At 40.1% G+C, this 20,671-nt stretch overlaps 1 protein-coding gene across 3 annotated transcripts in view; it reads right to left on the bottom strand.

The window, feature by feature from the left end:
- LOC135710881 (protein FAM107B) overlaps positions 1 to 20,671 on the bottom strand; it is a 263,826-nt gene that overhangs the window by 21,096 nt on the left and 222,059 nt on the right. For all 3 annotated transcript variants that reach the window (XM_065233591.1, XM_065233592.1, XM_065233593.1), the window contains one exon: positions 20,075 to 20,384. In XM_065233591.1, the coding sequence (XP_065089663.1) occupies positions 20,075 to 20,384 (310 nt within the window). The remainder of the gene's footprint in view (positions 1 to 20,074; positions 20,385 to 20,671) is intronic.

The raw sequence follows: 20,671 nt of genomic DNA on the forward strand, positions 1-20,671 counted from the left end.
GAGAAACAGTACGATGAGTAGTTTCCAATGCATACAGCAACTTCACGTTGCACGAGGTACGATCTAAGCCAGCTGCAGAAGGAAACAGAACATCCAATTTTTTCAAGCTTTGCTAGCAGAACGTCGTGCACAACTCTATCAAACGCAGCTTTAAGATCAGTGTAGATGGCATCCACTTGAAGTTTCTTGCATACATTTTCCATACAGAACGACGTAAAGCTGACGAGATTAGTTTCCACGGAGCGGCCAGGAAAGAAACCATGTTGACATGTACTTATGTAATGCTTGCAGGAAGCAAACAATCTCTCATTTATCAGCGACTCAAACACCTTAGATTCAACCCCAAGCGAGGTAATCCCACGGTAGTTTTCCACATTGCGTTTGTCTCCTTTCTTGAAAACAGGGAACATAGTAGACCGTTTCCATAGTGCGGGAAATTTCTGTTGACGAAGTGACAGGTTGAAGAGCAAGGACAACGGAGCAGCTAAGATATCGGAGCATTTTTTAGGACTGCAGATGGAATAACACTCGGACCTGGTGAAAATGATGATTTGGTTTTACTCATCAAAGAGAGAACCATTTGTACATCTACGGCAAAAACATCCATGTTTACGACGTCGGTTGGCACATCACGGACGGCTCGCTCAATTTCTGCTTGCGATGAGGAGTCATTCGAGAAGACGCTTAAGAAGTGCCTAGCAAATAGGCTGCATTTGTCCTCAGTTGTCAATGCTACGTCATTGCCGAGAAACATTTTTGACGGCAGTCCAGTTTCCTTCCTCTTAGTATTCACAAACGACCAGAATCCCTTGGGGTGGCATTGCAGATTATGTTGAGTACGAATTACATACCTCTTGTAAAGAAGCTTGTTGTAGTGGCGATAATCATTGCTGGCAATTGAAAAATTTCGCTTGGTAAGGGTACATCGTCGATGAGTGAGAGCACGGAGAGCTCTAGATCGCACTCGTTTCAGGTTGCGGAGAGTAGCGTTAGACCAAGGCGGTTTTCTTGGAGGTTGGCACTTCGGTACTGAAGCACAAACACAGTCGCGTAAAAGGCTATTATATCGAGCGGCTGCTGTATCGATATCAAGGTCATTCAACACGTTCCAGTTGATCCGGGACAAGGAACGTCTCAGCAAACGGAAATCGGTCTTCCGGAAATTGAGCCGAGTGGCAGTCATGGTTTCATCAAAACGAATTTGAGATCCGTTCGCGATAGATATATCCAAAGCAGGGTGGAAATTGTCAAGAGGAACGATGACATCAGGCGCTTCAACGACGACACAGTCCAGAAGTGCACTTTCGCTAACAAAAACCAAGTCAAGAAAACGAGACTGGAAATTGGGAACAAGGTTTATCTGGCTCAGTCCATGAAAAGCCGTGCCGTCAACAAGCAAGCGGCTGGCAGGAGTAGTTGAAGATGCAATCGGATCTGGAAACGCATAACCCGGGCCTGAGGGTGACCAGCTAAGCCCAGGCTGATTAAAATCACCAAGCAGAAGAAGCACATCCGTTATATCAGCCATGGACGATGCAAATTCTGTAGCATCCAGATGAAGCTGCATTGTGGTGCAGTCATGTCGACGTTCAGGGGGAATATACACCGCTCCAATGAGGATGTCCCGCGAAGTGAGGCTGACCTTAACCCAAACCGCTTCAATTGTAGTAAATAGTTCGTTGGAGATTACGCAGGAGGCGAATTCGTTGGAAACAGCGATGAGCACACCACCACCGCGAGTACGAATGCTGTTGGATGAATTACGGTCTAATCTGTAGACAGTAAAAGAGTCACCAAACAGTTGCAGTGAATTGATCCTCCCATCGAGCCAAGTTTCCGTGAATACATAAACGTCATATTCCCCGTCAAGCGCAGCCAGATAAACATCGTCCAATTTAGTCATGATCCCATTGCTGTGATTGTAACTAAAAATGGACGGCTTTCTTGCGATTACCCCCAATGCTGTTATTTTGAAGATGAGGCAGTACAAATCTTGAAAGATTATCAAAAATATATATTCCAATGAACGACTCCTTTTATGAGATGTTGCTGACGGCATGGTGCATACCATCCTATAGTGTCACTTGAAAAACAAACTCGCAAGGCCATATAGGGTAGATGTACCATTTATGGCTATACGTTCCTATCATGGTATGTTCCAATTATGGCCTATGGGAATTGCATAGGCCATAATTGAAACTTGGAACACAGCATAATAGGAACGTATAGCCATAACTGGTACACCTACGCACTTTCAAATGCCTTAGCTCGACGAGAGCTTGGTTACGTAGGGCTGGTAGTGAGTATGTGATTTAATAGTAGTGACTTTAGTGACTAAAATAACGAAAATAGATACCAAATAGTAACCTTTAAACAATAAAAAAGTGACCAATAGTGACATTTATTGATCAGAAAGATATGGTTTCAATCTACCATTGATTGCCACTCCGAGAAATTTTATAAACTCACAAACCCATCATGCGCATTTTTCATGTTTCAAAAAAATAAAATAAACGGTTTAAGGATCCCACTGTCCTCAAAAAATAAGTATGAATTGAATAAGCAATTTTTGAAACAAACTATTTACTAATTTGATATTAGATCCAAAGCACACATTGATGATTAGATCGCAAAATTGAGGCACCGAGAAAAAGGTTTAAATTCAAAGATTTTGACAAATTTTGACAATTTTAGGACATTCAATTTTAAATACCTATCTAGGATATTGATGAAGCGATGCGAAAAAAGATTAGTTTTTTATTTTTAAAAAAATATAAAAGGGTCTGTGCCTAGGGGCACGAACGGATGCTTGACGTAGGACCGCCAGTGGACGGAATAAATGTGAAGCGCATTTAGCTCTTTTAATTGATCAATTATCTATTATCTCAACTCTTTCCGTTTTTGAATTTAGGCGTACCAAATTTGTAGTAATCTTTTTCAAAGAGAAAGTTGATTAAGAGAATCAATCAAAATCACTTGCACCCAAGTTTTGTTACAAGATTACAACTCTGGAGAGCATTTTGTGTGGTCGTTGAGGGCTTGTGGTTCTGAATATGGACAAACAAGCACAGGTAAATTCTATTCCAACTCTTTACTGATGTAAGCTTGATGGCCCTGAAAAGGGCCGTTTTATTGAAGAGGACATCCATGGCCACTTACGCTTGGCGTGTTTAGTGTAGGTGACAGCATCACGGACCTCATTTTCCAGGAACACCTTCAGCACACCTCGTAGATCAGACCGGAGATACGTTTGACACCACCACGGCGAGCCAGACGACCGATGGTAGTTATCTCGAAGAATTTGCGTTTGGTTCTTAATATGGCGATGAGTGTGCAAAATAGTACGCAATTCCATCCTACCTATTCGCACGCGCCCGAGGATCGGAGGCGAATGCCACTTCGACTTGTTTCGTCTACTTACTACTCTCTGACGACTGTGCTGGGGAAACAGCATATGCATGTAGGTAATTGGTGGATTTGTTAGTGAATTCGACGCTTTTGGACAATGCTGGACATTTACCAGTTTTTCAATAGTTTCTTGTTGAAAATAAACATTTGAAAGCATTTTTATCGATGCGCAGCCATATTTCTGATCGATTGGTGATAAAATTATTGAAATTGGACCAGGTGCAGCTGAGTTATTAACGTTCAAAATCTTTCTTAATTTGTTACATGTTTAATTTTCGGTTTTCACAAAGTGTACCCCCATATAGAAATCAAAGACGTAGTCCTACATCAAAAAATTCGTTCTCCTCTTTGTAGCCGCTATACCGCACTGGTCGTCTCCATTCCTTCCAAGAAGAGAATCTTCTGCAACACAAGGAAACAAATTCATAACTGTTCATAGACTTGGACCTAAAGAACTTTTCTAGATCGTAGTTTAAAAAACATCTCATTAGTATGGAACGAAGAAAATTATCCCAGATGGAAAGATCACGGACATAAAACAAAATTTGAATGCGTCTAGGTCTAAAAATCTTTATCGTGAAAAAATAGGGATTTAGGGATGAATTTTAGAGTTTTGGACAAGATTAATTTGAGTCACTCAGCAGAAATTAAATTCGGCACTGCTTGGGCACATTCATCGGCACAATTTCGTTGGCATTGGATCATTTGAAATAAAATGGGAGCACTGCTGGACAACTGTCATTGAAGTTGTTCACAACATTACGAGCTGTTTGAATGTCTATTCAGTAACATCCTCTAATTGAATATACCAGAGGAACTCAGACCAGCAGTTAACATATAGACCTAAATACGAAATGTAGGTTCTAGAGTGGGCTCAAGAGACAGAGGCAGTTAATCGGACCCCATTAATACCCTTAATTCGAATAATGCTGCAACTCACACCAAACAAACTACAGAAGTCATCCTCTATAGTCGATCTTGAACCATGTTCCCCACCGGTTTCAATTCTTTCCGGCCGCTAATAGACCGTTTTTTCACATCACGAAAGGTTAGGCTTCTGATCATCCTCAATCCGATTTATCCCTGCGAAGCAAAACATTCAAGGTGTAAGAAATACCGGGTTGCCGGGATGGGTATTGTTGGCAACACAGATGAGCTCGTTCAGTACCACCCTCACAAAGGGAGGTGAAATGAGTGACGTGAAAAAGGTTTACTCCGGTAGGGCATATATAAAACGATTGCTTCGATAGGATAGCTCAATTGTTTTATAAAGAAAACATAGAAAATAGATAGTAGTGGTTGAAAAAGAATTTATTATTGCTAAAGTGTTTATTAAATCAAATATTTGCTAGTTATCCTGGATTTATTACTATTACGTGAATTTATTGTAAGTATTAAATTAATTTGAGAAACAAAAATAATAATCATAATTTGTACAATTTAGCACAAACACAAATTGGAACAAACACCTATTGTTACAACACGACGGATCAATTAAAGTAGAGGACAAATCAATGTAAGATAACCTAAAATTGTAAATCCTATAAACAAATAGTAACAATAATTAAATTAACAGCTTAAAGCTTACTCAACAAAAATTACGAGTTTGCTCATAGGAATCTGAAACTGAATCCGCTACTGTAACAACAATCTTTAAGATTGATTTATATTGAAAATAATTACGACCTCGTAAAAAGATGCCAGGAATTCAACTGATTCCGGAAGAAGCACCTGCTGATTCTCAGTGCATCTTATGCAAGCAACCGAATACGGCGGATGCCAAGATGGTCCAGTGCGAAGGATGCAGCCGATGGTACCACTTTTCGTGCGCTGGTGTCGGTGATAGCATCGAGGCTGATGATCAAAGCTACCAATGAGTGTTATGCCGGCCAAGGGGTTCTCGTGCACCGTCATCGGTAAGGTCAACACCATCGCCGACTGCAAGTGCAAGAGAGGCAAAACTTCATTTCGAAATGCAGCAATTGGCCGAAGAAAAGGAACTTCAAGCCAAGCTGATGGTGGAAAAGGCGAAACAGAAGATGCAGGAGAAGGCTTTGCAATTGGAAAAGGACAGGAGGGAAAAGATGATGGAGGATCTGATGAAACTGGAGAAGGAGTTCCTGGAACGGAAATTCAAGTTGCTTCACGCCCGATTGGATGAGGATGCTAAGGCAAGTTAAAGAGCGAGTATGTGTAGCGGTGACAGTGCAGCGGATAGCGTCGATAAAGTTCGATGCTGGATCGACAACCACCAAGTGATCCTGAGTGCCAAATCTGGAAAAGTTATTTCCACTGGTCTCACATCACAAGCGGGTGGCCACATCGTGCCAACGGAATCGATGCCGGTAGCAAGCACAACGCAAAGCAGCTCGAATTTAGTTCCAGTTTCAGCAGTTACCAGCAAAGAAGCGGGATCAAAACAGATTATCACACAAGGGGGTGTGTTTTTGAAAAGTTTTGATGACGTCATCTCACCTATTGCGACCGTACACCAGGGAGGTTTCACTAGTGTCGCAGATCCAGCCCTATCACTTCCAACATTGCTTCAATCAACGCCCCGGGCAGCACCTGTGTCGCTGACGAGTATTCCAACTGTGCAGCCGACATTAACGTGCAGGCGAATACCAATCTGATTCCGCCTGCAGTCAACCAGCTGGTTCCGGATTTAGGAACAACAGTCGGTGGCAGTACGATGTTTCCTCAGATATCATATGGCGGACACAATCAACCATGAGAGGACAGACGTTATTGGATGGATCCTCGAGTTGGTCAGTTCAATCCGTATGTAGTACCTACTTCGAACATGGTGAGTACTACCAGCTCAGAAGTTTTCGCAAGAAGAACTGTAGAACCAACCAATCAAAACTATGTCCAACCATCACATACTTTCCAGCCAACACTAGGGCAGTTAGGGCACTCCGAAATACCTAGAAACGTATCGCACTTAGGTTCCGATAGCTATTTCTTAAATAGGAACCAGAATCCTCTGGTGTCACAAAATGCTCCTTTCGCTCACACACAAACCGTACCAATGCTTTCGCAAACATGGGGTAATTCTCGACCGCCACTTCGTCCTCCTGTAGTGAGTGTCTCGAGTTATCAAACACCTATACCAGCTGTACCAAACCCACAGTTGCAGTATGGGATGTTTCAACCATCGTACGGCCCGAATGCGCAGCAGTTGGCAGCACGCCACGTTGTTCCCAAAGACCTTCCGTGTTTTACTGGGAATCCAACAGAGTGGCCGATGTTCTGGAGTAGCTATGATACGTCCACGCAGATGTGTGGGTACAACGATTCGGAGAACCTGATGCGATTACAACGAAGCTTGAAAGGGGACGCTAAGAAAGCAGTGAGCAGTTTTCTTCTTCATCCTCCGAATGCGGAGGAATATGCTGCGGAGTTCCCGGAGGCGTCTGAGGCGATTAAGGAGAATCATTACGTGGATGATTATCTTGACAGCGTCGAGACGGTCGAAGAAGCAGTTCAACTGGCATTAGACGTCAAGGAAGTCCACGAAAAGGCAGGATTCCTCATTCGGCATTGGATGTCGAACTCTCTTGAGGTGCTCCAGCGGATTGGAGAGCAGAACACGAAGTCGGTGAAGAGCTTCATCATGGACAAGGGCAGCAACCTGGAACGAGTTTTAGGGATGGTATGGCGACCACAAGAGGACGTCTTCGTATTCTCAATGACCCTCCGAGATGATCTGGGAAGTCTACTGGATGGATCCGTTGTACCAACCAAACGCCAGCTCCTGAGCCTAGTTATGAGCATTTTTGATTTTGAAATTGTAAAACCTATAAACAAATAGTAACAATAATTAAATTAACAGCTTAAAGCTTACTCAACACAAATTACGGGTTTGCTCATAGGAATCCGAAACTGAATCCGCTCCTGTAACAACAGGTATTTTACCAACAATCGCAGCTTACTCTATGACCGGCACAATCGGCACACCTGTGGCACACTGACTAAAAAGATGACCCAGGATTGGGATGCGGAGTGACCTGGAAATTTGTTTTTGTAGTACCAGAAAAATGCAATACAATTTAATGGACTTAAAGAGAACTCCTGATTCTGTGACATGATTTTTTCTCGGTGTTTGGACAAATTCTTAAGCTACCGGATGTCAGAGATTATTCAAATTTCTGACCTTTGAAAAAATGTCGAAAATGTTTTTTTTTTTTGACATTTTAGGCTTGGAAAACATCAAATATATTATATTAACAATATGATCCACTCTTTCCCTTAGCTGGCGAACCAAATTTTTAGCGATGAAAGCACCTCTGTGGCCAAAAAGGCTACCAATGTATTCGTTTATCGTCACGAGGGATAAACCAAATGAAAAATTGTTTAATATTTCAAATGAACGTATTTCAGCATATTATTTTATTTGATGACATGAGTGACATGTTGGACAAATTTTAAAGTTATATACACAATGTAATTAATGAAAATAATGTGACTCTTACTTTTGTAATAAGTGCTATATTCGCACCCCTCGATTGTAATTGAATGATTGCTGCTGACCTTTTTCAACGCTAGATGGTGCGTGAAGCAATATTTTGCGGGTCGCCATTGCAATGTTTGGAAAAGGCATGAATGGATCATATTGTCAATATGATATATTTGAAAACATGCAATATCTCGAAGGAAAATAGTCAGGCTATTGGGTCTAGAACTTTTATTCAAAACTTCTTACAATTTGTGATAGGTCTATTACTAATTCGAGATCAAACAAATAAAAATATTAGTGATTTCGTCAACATCTATTTTACAGTTAACATTTCCGTCTGTTCGCAACTTTTCTTGTCCGCCAGAATTTACACGGATTTTTAATGAATCTTTCTAACACACATTTGTTACCAAAACAATCTGTGATTTGATGTGAGTTTTTAATGTAATTTTTTTTACTCTCAACATTGGAAGGGGCCTCCCTTAGTTCAGTCAGTAAAGGCGCAGCTACAAAGCAAGACCATGCTGGAGGCTGGGTTCAATTCCCGGTCCGGTCTAGGAATTTTTCGGGTTGGAAAATTTCTCGACTTCCCTGGGCATAGAAGTATGATTGGACTTTGCCACACAATTATACCAATGCAAAAATGGTACAGGCATCGAAAGCTCTCAATTAATAACTGTGGAAGTGCAACTAGAACACTAAGTTGAGAGCACGCAATAAGCTAATATGCGATATGCAATAAGCTTGAAATGCGAAGAAGAAGATTGGTAGTAAAAAAGTGACTTTAGTGACTAAATTTTAAGGAATAGTGCTTTAGTGACCTTTTGATAAAAAAGGGACTTTTTAGTGACTGGCTTGAAAATAGTAACCAAGTCACTAAAAAGTGACCTGCTACCAGCCCTGCGTAGACTGATAACACTGTGTAGCAGTGCTGATAAAAATCATTTCTTCTACATTCAACTTAGCTGAAAATGAAGACAACCTTAGCAGATAGACTAACTATCTGCATGAATTTGAATTTTGACATATAGATAGAGCTGGAATTAGGGCGTAACAGATTTTGTAAACAATGACTTCTCTCGTTGATTTCTAGCAACTCAAGGCACGCCTACACAAACCAACACATCCATCGGGTAGGGGAAGTCTTCCCCTATTCGATGGTAATGTTGATTTGCCAGGGAGAGTCATGCCTTCATCAATCATTGAGAGAAGCCATTGTTTACAAAAGCTGTTACGCCCTAATTCCAGATCTATCTAGACATAACAACATTCTCCTGATCAAGGCAACCTCTGAGTATCGAAGTTGGCTGGATGTTCATTATTGCCTCTGTTGTTCTCAATATTAATATTCGTCTTCATCTTGATGGAGATGATTTTGAGGATCAAATGCAAAATTATTATTTTCATTTTACACAAATATAGTGCTGAAGAACGATTTGTGTTTGTTTTTACCCACAGATTGATGGCAAATTATTGCCTCATGCTGAATTTATGATAATATCGAGGTTTTTGGCTCTGGGGTCGACAATATTCAAAATAATTATTTTGACCAAAATGAATTTGATTATTTTGCTTTTGAGGATCGATTCTGATTTTGACAATTTTGGGTTGGCAACGCGTGTTCGTTGATGTATAATGAGCTCATTTGTTCATTTCACTCGAACGTAATAGCGAAGATTTTCAAAACAGCGCGTCATGGTAAATGATAATGCAGATCCCTCTTATTGACACTGGAATATGAGTAAAACTGCAAAGCGGCTGCATTTTTGTTCATCCAAAATGTTCACGTACACATCAAGTCACATGAGAAGGTGGTTGGCGGGCATATTGATTACAAAGGACCCAAGAGAGATTTTGAAGAATATTAAGGGAAATTCTAAAGTTCTCGAAGTTTTCCTGAAGTTGTCGAAACTTGCCATAAGCTTTCAGACCACCTCAGACCAGCAGTCCTTAAGATCCCTTAATTTTCGTTAAGATCTCGGAAGAGCCTTGAAGTTCACGTAACTTTCATAAATTCTTAACATTCTCTTGTGTCTTGTGCAGGGAAGTTCTTGAAGTTCATTGGACTTCCCTAAAATTCTTTAGACTTCCCTGAAGTCTTGAGTATTTCTTAAAAGTTCCCACACTTTTCCAAAAGTTAGTGAGACTGTCTTGATGTTCTTTGATCTTCCCGGAAGGTTCCCCTTTTTCTTTAATGTTCCCGCAATTTTTGTGGAATTTTCGGAGCATCTTGAAAAAAAAAACTTCTACACAGGCCTTAAGATCTTTAAACTGAACTGCTCTGATGTTCATTGATCTTTCCTGATGATCTGGGAAGTTATCTTTAGTTCTTACGATTCACCTGATGTTTTTGATACTGTTTTTCCCTGGAGATTTCTGAGCTTCTGTGAAATCCCTGAAGTTTTTCTAAAATTGCCTAAGCTTCTCTAAAGTTTCTTCCTCCTCACATTTCAAGCCGTTTTGGTGATAAAATATATAGTGGAATTAACGTTTAAAGTTTGTTTAGGGGCTGTTCATAAACTACGTAGACAGTTTAGGTGGGGGAGGGTTGACAACTATCCACGGCCCATACAAATTTAAATTTTTGATATGGACGCAGGACGTCTACGCAGGGGGAGGAGGGGGAGGGAGTCAAGAATAAAAAAAACTGTCTACGTAGTTAATGAACAGCCCCTTATCGATAACAGTCAATATGTGCCAAAGCTGTCTTAGGTGATTTTAAGTCAATTTTTCGGGAACGGTTTCTCAGAATGTCGTAGATATTAAACACTAGTATCATTGCTCTTTTTTCTTATGTAATATAATAGGAGTGATTTTAGTGACTAAAATAACGAACATAGTGACCAAATAGTGACTGTAAAACAATACAAAAGTGACTAATAGTGACATTTATTTATCGAAAAAAGTAAGATGTTGTATCCAGGACACGACCGTTGATTGAACGTAGGATTACGTACTTGGTATCAATATTCGGCGACTGTGTTAGGGAAACCACTTTTTTCCATCACGGAAACGCCTCGTTTTATGATGACACAATTAAGCATTTTCCGACCGGCTGGACACCACCACACACGGTGATTGAAGAACGGTACAGCGAGACCGGATGAAATTCGATTTTGAAATCTATGTTAGGGAAAGTGCTTTTTGCAGGCAATCGGTGATAATTTTGATCACCATTGCAACAGTTGGATATTTGTGTAATTTTCAATAGTGACCTATTGAACATTGAAAAAGCGGCTTTCCATCCGCTAATGACAGAGTTATAAGTGGGCCAAACCAGGCCACTTTTCGTAACGCGGTCGATTCCATTTTTTGAAATTGCACCCCCAATGTGTTGCCGAAAGACGTCCAATATTTAGTTGGCTGCGACACGCTCATTTAAAATAAAATAAATACACTGAAACCTCCGTTTACGAAGTCTTTTTTTTACGCAGTAAAGACTGTACTCGAAAAAAAAAATGCAACCGACAAAAAAGATCACCAAAAATTTATTTTAAGTCGGTTTTCTGTTAAAGTCTTAGGGAATAAATAAACACATATGAGCTATGTTTTTGCAAAGTTGGTTTATTCAACCTCCTCTCCTTGGCTAAATGCCCGTACCTTGGACTTAACACTACCCATCAAATCCTGTGCAACACTTGCGTCATCTTTCTTACACACTTTCATCCACTCTTTCTTCAAATCCTTGTCGTTTTTGAAGACCTCTCTCTGTTTTCCGGAGCTTACTCTTCATAATCGCCTAGAATGTTTCTATTGCGGGAAGTTCTGGCGAGTTTGGTGGATTTGCCTCCTTTGACACAAAAACAACATCCTTGGCTTCGTACCACTCCATCACCGGTTTCGCGTAATGACACGATGCCAGACAGAGTGTCACCTTCATGAGACCGGAAGAAGGACAGCAGGCGCTTCTGGAGGCATTCTTCTTTATATATTTGTCCGTTGATGGAGCCAGACGTTATGTACGGCTTGCTGAATTTGCCACACCCACACTAAGTACTTCTTGGCAAATTTGTCGACCTTCTTCTTCCGGAACTTCTCCGGAACATCCAGGCGGGGCTTGCCGACGTTAAACTCCAGGCCGGGGATCTGCTTGGCGTCCGCTTTAACGACGTCTCGTCGTCCATTACGATGCATTTCGGCTGCACCAACCACTCGCGGTACAGCTTCCTGGCGCGGGATTTGGCCACCGTATTCTGTTTATCGGTTCGGTTAGGCGCCTTTCTTACCTTGAAGACATGAAGTCCGGCCCGCTACATTGTCTGCTGGACGAACCAGTCGGAAGAATTGACCTTCTCGGACACGTCCCGAATCGAAAGGTTCGGATTGCACTTGAAGTAATCCTTCACCTTCCTTGCGTTCACGGGATCGGTCGTCTTCACTTTTCTTCCGCTGACAGCACCCCACTAGGTCGTCTGGGTCTCCCTGAATGATTTTACCACACGGGACACGGTCGAATTGCCGATTCTAAACTGTTTCGCGATCAACCTGTGGGACTGGCCTGGATTCTCCACGACCTCTCCCATAATTTTTGTCGAAGCACTTCTTGCTTAGAAGGTATCTCGATAACCACTTGACAGATTGTGAAGAGATTTTTCACATGTAAACATTGCACTCTAAACTAGTTTTACTCATAATTTTATTGATTTTTATCTATGCAATAAAAAGCTATACACAAAAGAAAGTGTTGCATTTTTTTTTCGAGTACAATCTTTATTCAATTTGCGTCCCTCTTTTTATGAAGTTAATCCCAAATAACTATTTTTTTTTGCGATTTTGGAAATTTGCGAAATACTGTGAAATACCCCACAATATGGGTATGTTTGGAATCGGAATGGCTTGTAGGTACCGGAAGTCCATGTCTGATGCCATTTTGAAATCAAAGATTGTGGCTTCCGGTTACAGAAAAACTTGGAAATTCTGTCAAATATCCCACAATATGAGTATTTTTGGAAACTGTAGGGACCGGAAGTTGATGTCTGGTGGCATTTTGAAATCCAAGATGGCGGTTTCCGGTTGCAGAAAAACTTGGAAATTCTGCCGAATACCCCACAATATGTGTATTTTTGGAATCGGCGAGACGTGTATGGACCAGAAATCGATATCTAACGCCATTTTGAAATCCAAGATGGTCACTTCCAGTTAGAGAAAAGCTTGAAAATTCGGTCAAATACACCACAATATGAGTATTTTTGAAATCGGGATGACGTGTAGGGAACAGAAATCGATGTCGGACGCCATTTTAAAATCCAAAATGGTGGCTTGATGCCACCATATTGGATTTCAAAATGGCGTCAGATATGTATTTCCGGTCTCAACACGTCACTACCTTTCCAAAAATATCCATATTGTGTGGTATTCGACAGTATTTTTCAGTCTTTTAATTTTGTCGAACCTCTTAACGGAATCACTTTATGAAGAGCTTATTGAGTTTGTTGATTTATTTCCTTTTAATTCAGTTATAATTGCTTATCTTTTGACAGATACGCGTATTTCATCTACTACTTGCAGACTTCATCAGTGTCAAGTACTCAACACCACTTAGCACGAATAAAGTCTGCAAGTAGTAGACGAAATACGCGTATCTGTCAAAAGATGAGCAATTATAACGGAATTAAAAGGAAATTAATCCACACACTCAAAAAGTATTTTTCAGTTTTTCTCTGACTGAAACCCACCATCTTGGATTTAGAACTGGCATCAGACATGGGTTTCCAGTCCTTATACGAAACCCGATTCCAAAAATACCCATATTGTGGGTTATTAAACAGTATGTTTTCTGTTTTACTATAACCGGAAGCCACCATATTGTGGGGTATTTCGCTGTATTTCCCAGTTTTTCTCTAACCGGAAGCCACCATCTTGAATTTCAAAATGGCGTCAGATATGGATATCCGATCCCTTCGCATCTCCTGATTTCAAAAATACCCATATTTTGGGGTATTTGAGAGTATTTCCCAGTTTTTCGGTAACCGATTCCAAAAATTCCAATATTGTAGGGTATTTGACAGTATTTCCAAAAACCTCTTTTTACGAAGTAAATCTCAAATAATGAGTTTTTTTTTCGCACTAATTCGATTTACGAACCCCCTGGGGGAGGTAGCTCATCGATTCTTCCGGTTCGCCTCCTAGCATCGTGCTATAAGGTACCAGGCGATAACCAGGGTAGTTGATCGATAGCTCGATGACGTCATTTCGTTGGCGTCTGCTATGGGAAATTCTCATAGCAGGCGTTGACGATGGGACGTTGTCGAGTTGTTGAATAGCAACTATCGTGGTAACTCACCGATTACCTGTCGATCTGCCAAATTTGGAAAGACGTCTGCATTGAATTGTCTCATATAATAATATTCCGCCCACTATATCACAAGATGTTGCGAGTAGCTGAGTGGAATGGAGATAAGTTAAGCATTGGGTACAGGACCAAGTCTCCCCTGGGTGGTGCCAGAAGATGAGCGCAATAGAATCATCAAGTTGCCATAAGGCACGGAATGAGACTATTGCATGGCTGGGTAGTCAAAGTCTTCCATTCGTTAGTCATTTCAGGTGGATTAGAACAGGTTTAGGTTTAGGGTGGGCGTTGGCCAGATTTGGATTTTTCAGATATAATCCTAAATAGGACCTAGATTATTTAATACACTAGTAACCTCAACTTCTGTCACAATGTTTCATTGTGACTAATCAACACTCAATGGGTAAAATATCAAATTTGCGGTAAATTTGAAAAAAAGGGAACTTGGAGTGTAGAGTGCACTGCCCACTGGACGATTCTGAAGCCTGACCAAGAGAGTGGGTTACGGGTTTATTTGATTGTACGTCATTTCCAAGTTATATATAGATACATTCATACCATTGGCATTTTGTATTTGAGATAAGACAGAGACAGGATGCGGAGGGCCCGCTTAGGGAGAGCGTAACCCATGTTATGGCTTCCATTTATTAAATAGTTCAGATAGGCTGGAAATGATAGGTTCATGGTGAGAAAATGTACCATATGGTGCCCGTTCACTGATCAAAATTAGATTCAAATCGTCAGGCCCTGCCCTGGAATAAGGGAATTGACGATGATTTGTCAAGTTTCATTTTGGATTTGCATATAATTGTAAGTTTAGGTTTGCTTTTGTAATTGTAAGATAGATAGTTTGCCTCAATTGAAACATTGAGTTAAACATGACGAATCATACCTCTAGAATAGTAGTAGTTACAGTGCCGCATTATCTAACTTTTGTTTTGTTTGTTTACATATAACTAATACCTCCTTGTTTTCTCTCTAATTTGTCTACTATGTCCCACCATCACGATGAGAGATGAGCTACCGTACATGGTACACGCTCATATACACTCCCAAAATAGTATGCCGCAAGTAAGTATATCACAGAGGCAACTAAAGATCCAGAAACAAAAACCGAAAACGCTGAACGGCAGATGGTCGACCAGGGTGTGTGCTGATAAATTACAAAATTACAATTACATCATTATTCCATACATCAGCTTGAATTACGTTGATCGATATTACATTTTTTTTGCTGTGCACTACACCACCGGAGCCAGCAAAGTTCAACAATCCATCGTTGCTAATGCCTTTGTTGTCATTTGGAACCAGTTTTGCGAGGTAGGTGACGATTGTGCGTATTTCTCGCGTAAATTTTGAAAAGGGCCTAGCCTGAACAATACGTAAAGAGCAAATTGAAACATTGTACGTCGCGTGAAAGTGGAACTTAATGAAGGCCTAAGTACTTTTTCGTAGTTTTTAGTTTTCGGATTTGAAAGATCGTCGGTTACAGTGGCCTGCTTACTGAGCAGAAAAACGCGGTCCCAGTTATAGTAAAATCGCTTGTGTATCGTGTATTTTGCGAAACTCGTTGTTGTCGTTGGTTCCGGGTTTGAATGGATACAAAAATTAGAGCAACGGTATTATGTGATATGAGGGGCTCGGTGGCCTTAGAGCAACCGTTTTTGCTTACTGAGCAGAACATCATGAGTCTAATCTCAGGCCCATCCACAATCAAGATTCGTCAATCGTTTTATTTGTTAACATGACTACATGGTAATAACAGCAACTCGGTGATTAAAAAGGTGCTCGTCTGCCTAGTGGCAAACGTTTTTGCTTACTGAGCAGAAGACCGTGGGTTTAGTCCCAAGCTCCTTCGCGTTATATGATCGTTAGGACATCAATTCAGCTTATCGTTTACCAAAACGAACCCTGCTGCAAACCCAACCCTCTTATCCAACATCCCAGTGATTCCTCGTGGAAGTGCAGAGGTGTTCTCGGCTTCCATCAAAGCGAGTGTCATGTCAACACAATCCTTCCCATTCCTTTCTTGACCTGTGTTCGGGCGCGGCCGGCGCTGGTATTGCCTAATTTAAGATCACCAGTTTTTACACATTGAGGATGATTGCTAGTCCCAAGCATCGTCTATTGGTTCTCTGTGTAATTACAGCTGATCTGGCAATAACAGAGTAGCAACCGTGGGCGGTCAATCAAGCTCAAGCTCAAGCTCAAGCTAATTCGATTTACGAACCCCCAGTTTGGTTCGTAAATTGAGGTTCTGTAAAGGTTTAGGAATCCAATAAATTAGATCTCGAAAAATTATTATTTGTATAATAATAAGTGTATTAATTCAATAACCAAGTGCATTGTCCATTTCCTCATTCTGTACTCATTTTTCTGACTCGATTTATGAAAACTAACAATTGACTAAGATGTTTTAAGATTCAGATCGCGAATTGGTGATTAAAACAAAACATTGATGCACAGAGAAAAATGTTCAAAGTCTCGGAGCTAGACAAACTTTGACAATTCTGGAACGATGATCGCGGACATAGAAAATTTGGCATGCGTCTAGGACTTAATATCTCGATCTCGAAAAAAATAATCTGGGATGAACTGTTCCATGCTGGAAGATCTCTAAGACAAACAAATTAGGAAACTTTGCGGCCTGTAATAATTTTCATATTTTGAATATGTAGAAGTTAAGATCACAGTCCTACAAAAATTCAAATGCTTCTGATACGTAAATAACATTTTATGATCATCAGACTGATGCAAAATTTGAAATTTTCGCTCCACAGTGCTTGAACGGTTCCAAATTGGGTCTTCCTTAGCCTCCCAAAATTTGAACTACTTTAGTAAGAAACTGACTTGACACAAACCATTACTAGAAAAACGATATTCCGCAAAGTTGTAGCTTAGAAAATTTACCGTAAGAATAGTTATAGAAATTTTCGAAAAAGCAATATGGAAAATAGGTAGAAGACAATGAACAAAAAGTTTGGTTTTCCCATAGTAATTTCCATATAAACTTCGAATAGTTTGTGCCAAGTCAGTTTCTTACCAAATGAGTTTAAATTTTGGGAGGCTAATCAGGACCTGATTTGAAACCGTTTTAAGCACTGTGGAGCAAATTTTGCATCAGTCTAATGATCATGGACATAGATGTTTTTTAATATAGACTTGGAAATTTATGATTCCAGCGAAAAAAAAAATACAACACAATTTAATGGATTTAATTATGTGCTATGATTTTTGCTCGATGTTACTACTAAGTTTAAAAAATTGTTGGAAATTCTAGTCTTTGAAAAAAAAATCTAGAACATGAAAATTTTCCTTAAGCATTTTTCGAAATCTACGGTAGTTTGACGCATAATCGGGGCGGTCCGGTGAAATATGAAGGAGAAAACAGTAGTTGATGTGCATTATTTGTACGCTGGTAAAATCGTCAAGCGTGAAGTAAGGCTGAAAGTTTTATGGATTCTGTTCCCGTCTTACGTAAAGACCAAATCGAAACAACGAACGTTACGTAAATGTAGAATTTAATGAAGGCATAAGCGCTTTTTCGTAGTTTTTTTTGTCTCCAGGTTTAAAAGATCATCGGTCGTAAAGGATTATTCTTGTGTAACGGGCACCGCCGTCGTGTTTGAGTTTGAATAAATCCCAGTTCCTGTCATATTAAGGAGGCTTATAGTAACATTGCGTGATTATCGTGTGTTTTGTGAAACTTAACATCGTCATCAACGTCACTGTCGGGGCCGGTTTTGAAGGGTTGCAATAACAACGCGATCGTGATGAGGGGCTTGGTGGCCTTAGAGCGACCATTTTTGCTTACTGAGTAGAACATCATGAGTTTAATCTCAAGCCACTCCACATTCAAGATTCGTTAATCGCTTTATTTGTTAATTTGAATACAAAGGAGCTCGTTTGCCTAGTGGCAAATTTTTTTGCTTACTAAGCAGAATATCGTGGGTTCAATCCCAAACTCCTTCGCGTTATATGATCGTTAGGACATCAATTCAGCATATCGTTTACCAAAACGAACTCTGCTGCAATCCCAACCCTCTTACTGTTCTCGGCTTCCATCAAAGCGAGTGTCACTTCAATACATTCCTTTCCTGACCTGTGTCCGGGCACGGCCGGCGCTGGTATTGCCTAGTTTGAGATCACCAGTTTTTACACATTGAGGATGATTGCTAGTCCCAAGTATCGTCTATTGGTTATCTGTGTAATTACAGCTGATCTGGCAACCGTGGGCGGTCAATCATGCTCATGCTCGTTTGGTAAATTTCGACATATTTTTTGCCGAATTGACTGTATTTTATTTTCCTGAATGAATCAATAATAACATGAATTTTATTGAATTATACATTATTTCTTTCTAACAACAAACCTGACGATTAATTTGACTCATAAACCATTTATTATTTATAAACAAGTATTTTCATCGTGCGTCCGTTTGTAAAGTAATTAAGGACCTGGCCCAGTTTGCTTTTGGATCTGTTCGTTATGGTTCTGAGATGCTCGATGGCCCTGGAGGGATCGTTTTTGCTTACTGAGCAGAAAATCATGGGTTTAATCCCAAGATCTCCGTCATGACGCTTAAAATGCATGATCACTAAACAAAATGAATATGTTCTTTCGATAGCCAGCTATCGAGAGATTAAATAAACAACAAATAAACAATACATACTTTTGGTTGCATCGCCAACTTGAGTCCTAACCGAATACCCTACCCAACCCTCCAACTCCGTAGCACTTATGAGGGTGTCGCTTAGTCGGTGGCCTCTCGTTAAGTAAGTACTACATCAACATTTCCTTCCATATCCCTAGTTATGGTAAAGATGGGAGTGGCCGAGAATAGCGACAGTCATGCTTCTGTTACTCTTATTTAGATTGGAACCAATGTTTACTCCCCAGCATTATTCCTGAAAGTAGTCTAACTGAGAATTTCAGAAGAGACGTGAGTGTCGCTAGTATCCAATCTACGAAGTATATCATAACAACGCTAACGCTAACGCAAAGAATATGTTTACAGTATATTCGTCACAATGTTCACAGTATTACGGAATTGCAGCCATTTACAATTTCGATCAGTTATTTTGATTTACAGTTTTCGGTAAATTTCTATAAATTACGAAAAATCAGCAGTTTTGGTTGCGGAATAATGGTAAAACAATACATTTTACAAAGCTTTCGGTAAAAATTATATTTTACAGGACGAATCCAGCAAAAAAGTACCGAACAAGATTCAAGAAATTTGGTGTGTAAGGCTTGGAAAACTTTCAAAATCACGAATTTAAAAAGCTAGGATATTTGGAAAATTGTGATGAAATTGTCTAGGAATATTTCAAGATCACAAGTAAGGGAAATAAAAAGAAATTTTATAATCTGGTCTGGACAAATTTTGAAGATAACGGACTTGAATGTCTCGATCACGGAGTTGAAATTAATCAGTGATTTCATCAACACCCATTGGACAGTTCTGGTATGTTCCCGACTCATGTTTGTCGGACTTTAAAAGGCAAATTCTTTACTCTCAACATTATTGGTCGTAAAAAACCTTGTGACTAAATTTTAAGAAATAGTAACTTTAGTGACTTTTGGGTTAAAAAAGTGACTCAGTCACTAATGACTTGAAAATAGTAACCCAGTTTTGAGATTTAAAATTGTGATTTATTTTTCTGAGACATGTTCCAAATAAGAACCCATCATGACTTGGTGGTCTTGTCATAGAAAATTGAAGGAATTCCAAGTAATACTGCATATCTCACCATTCCAACATGATCTCCCGGGTTTTAAGAAGTAAATTTCCAGAATCTCATTTATAATACATATCAAACAAATTCTTGACAGGTTCCTAAAAACTCAAAACTCGGTCTTGAACTCTGCTTCCATTCTTTTGATGGATTATTTATGATTCTTAAAAAAATACTCACATTTTCTGGTTGAACATGAGCTCCCGATGCAGGTTCTGTCGGTCCGTCGAATCGACGCAGGGGTTGGCCAGCTTCTTCGGTACGATGAGTCCCTGCGAGTCGGTCATGACTCCCTGCGTGCTGGAATGGTTAATCGGGGGCATCATTCTAGGGTTCGTTCCGTCGTCACTTTCCGGTTCCTGATTTTGGTTCTGGTACTGACCACCACCACCACCACAACCAGTGCTACTTTTAACACCACAGTACGATGTGTTGTTGTTATCCGAGTATCTTCTTCTATGATGATAGTTGGAGCTGTCTAAGCTCGCATCTGAATCGAAAGAAAAACGAAACAAAAACAAACGAACGGCGTTGATTAGATCTCACGTGTCAGTTTTTTTTTTTTTTCAACGATACTAAATATGGATAGAAGCAACATTTGCTGTGGACGATGGAAAAACAACTTAACTAGATATGTATGTAGCGATAAAAGGGAATCAAAATACTACTCAAACAGCTAAACAAGTGTGCGCTGATTTGATTAACGATGTTCGTGTCTGGTCGGCAAAAACGTGAGCTGAAACGTAGGCGATTAGCGGGGTTCTAATCTAAGCAGTG

This window comes from Ochlerotatus camptorhynchus, unplaced genomic scaffold (assembly GCF_037179485.1).
Source record: "Ochlerotatus camptorhynchus isolate MF236.1 unplaced genomic scaffold, CSIRO-AGI_Acam_v1.1 ptg000404l, whole genome shotgun sequence".
Lineage (NCBI taxonomy): Eukaryota > Metazoa > Arthropoda > Insecta > Diptera > Culicidae > Ochlerotatus > Ochlerotatus camptorhynchus.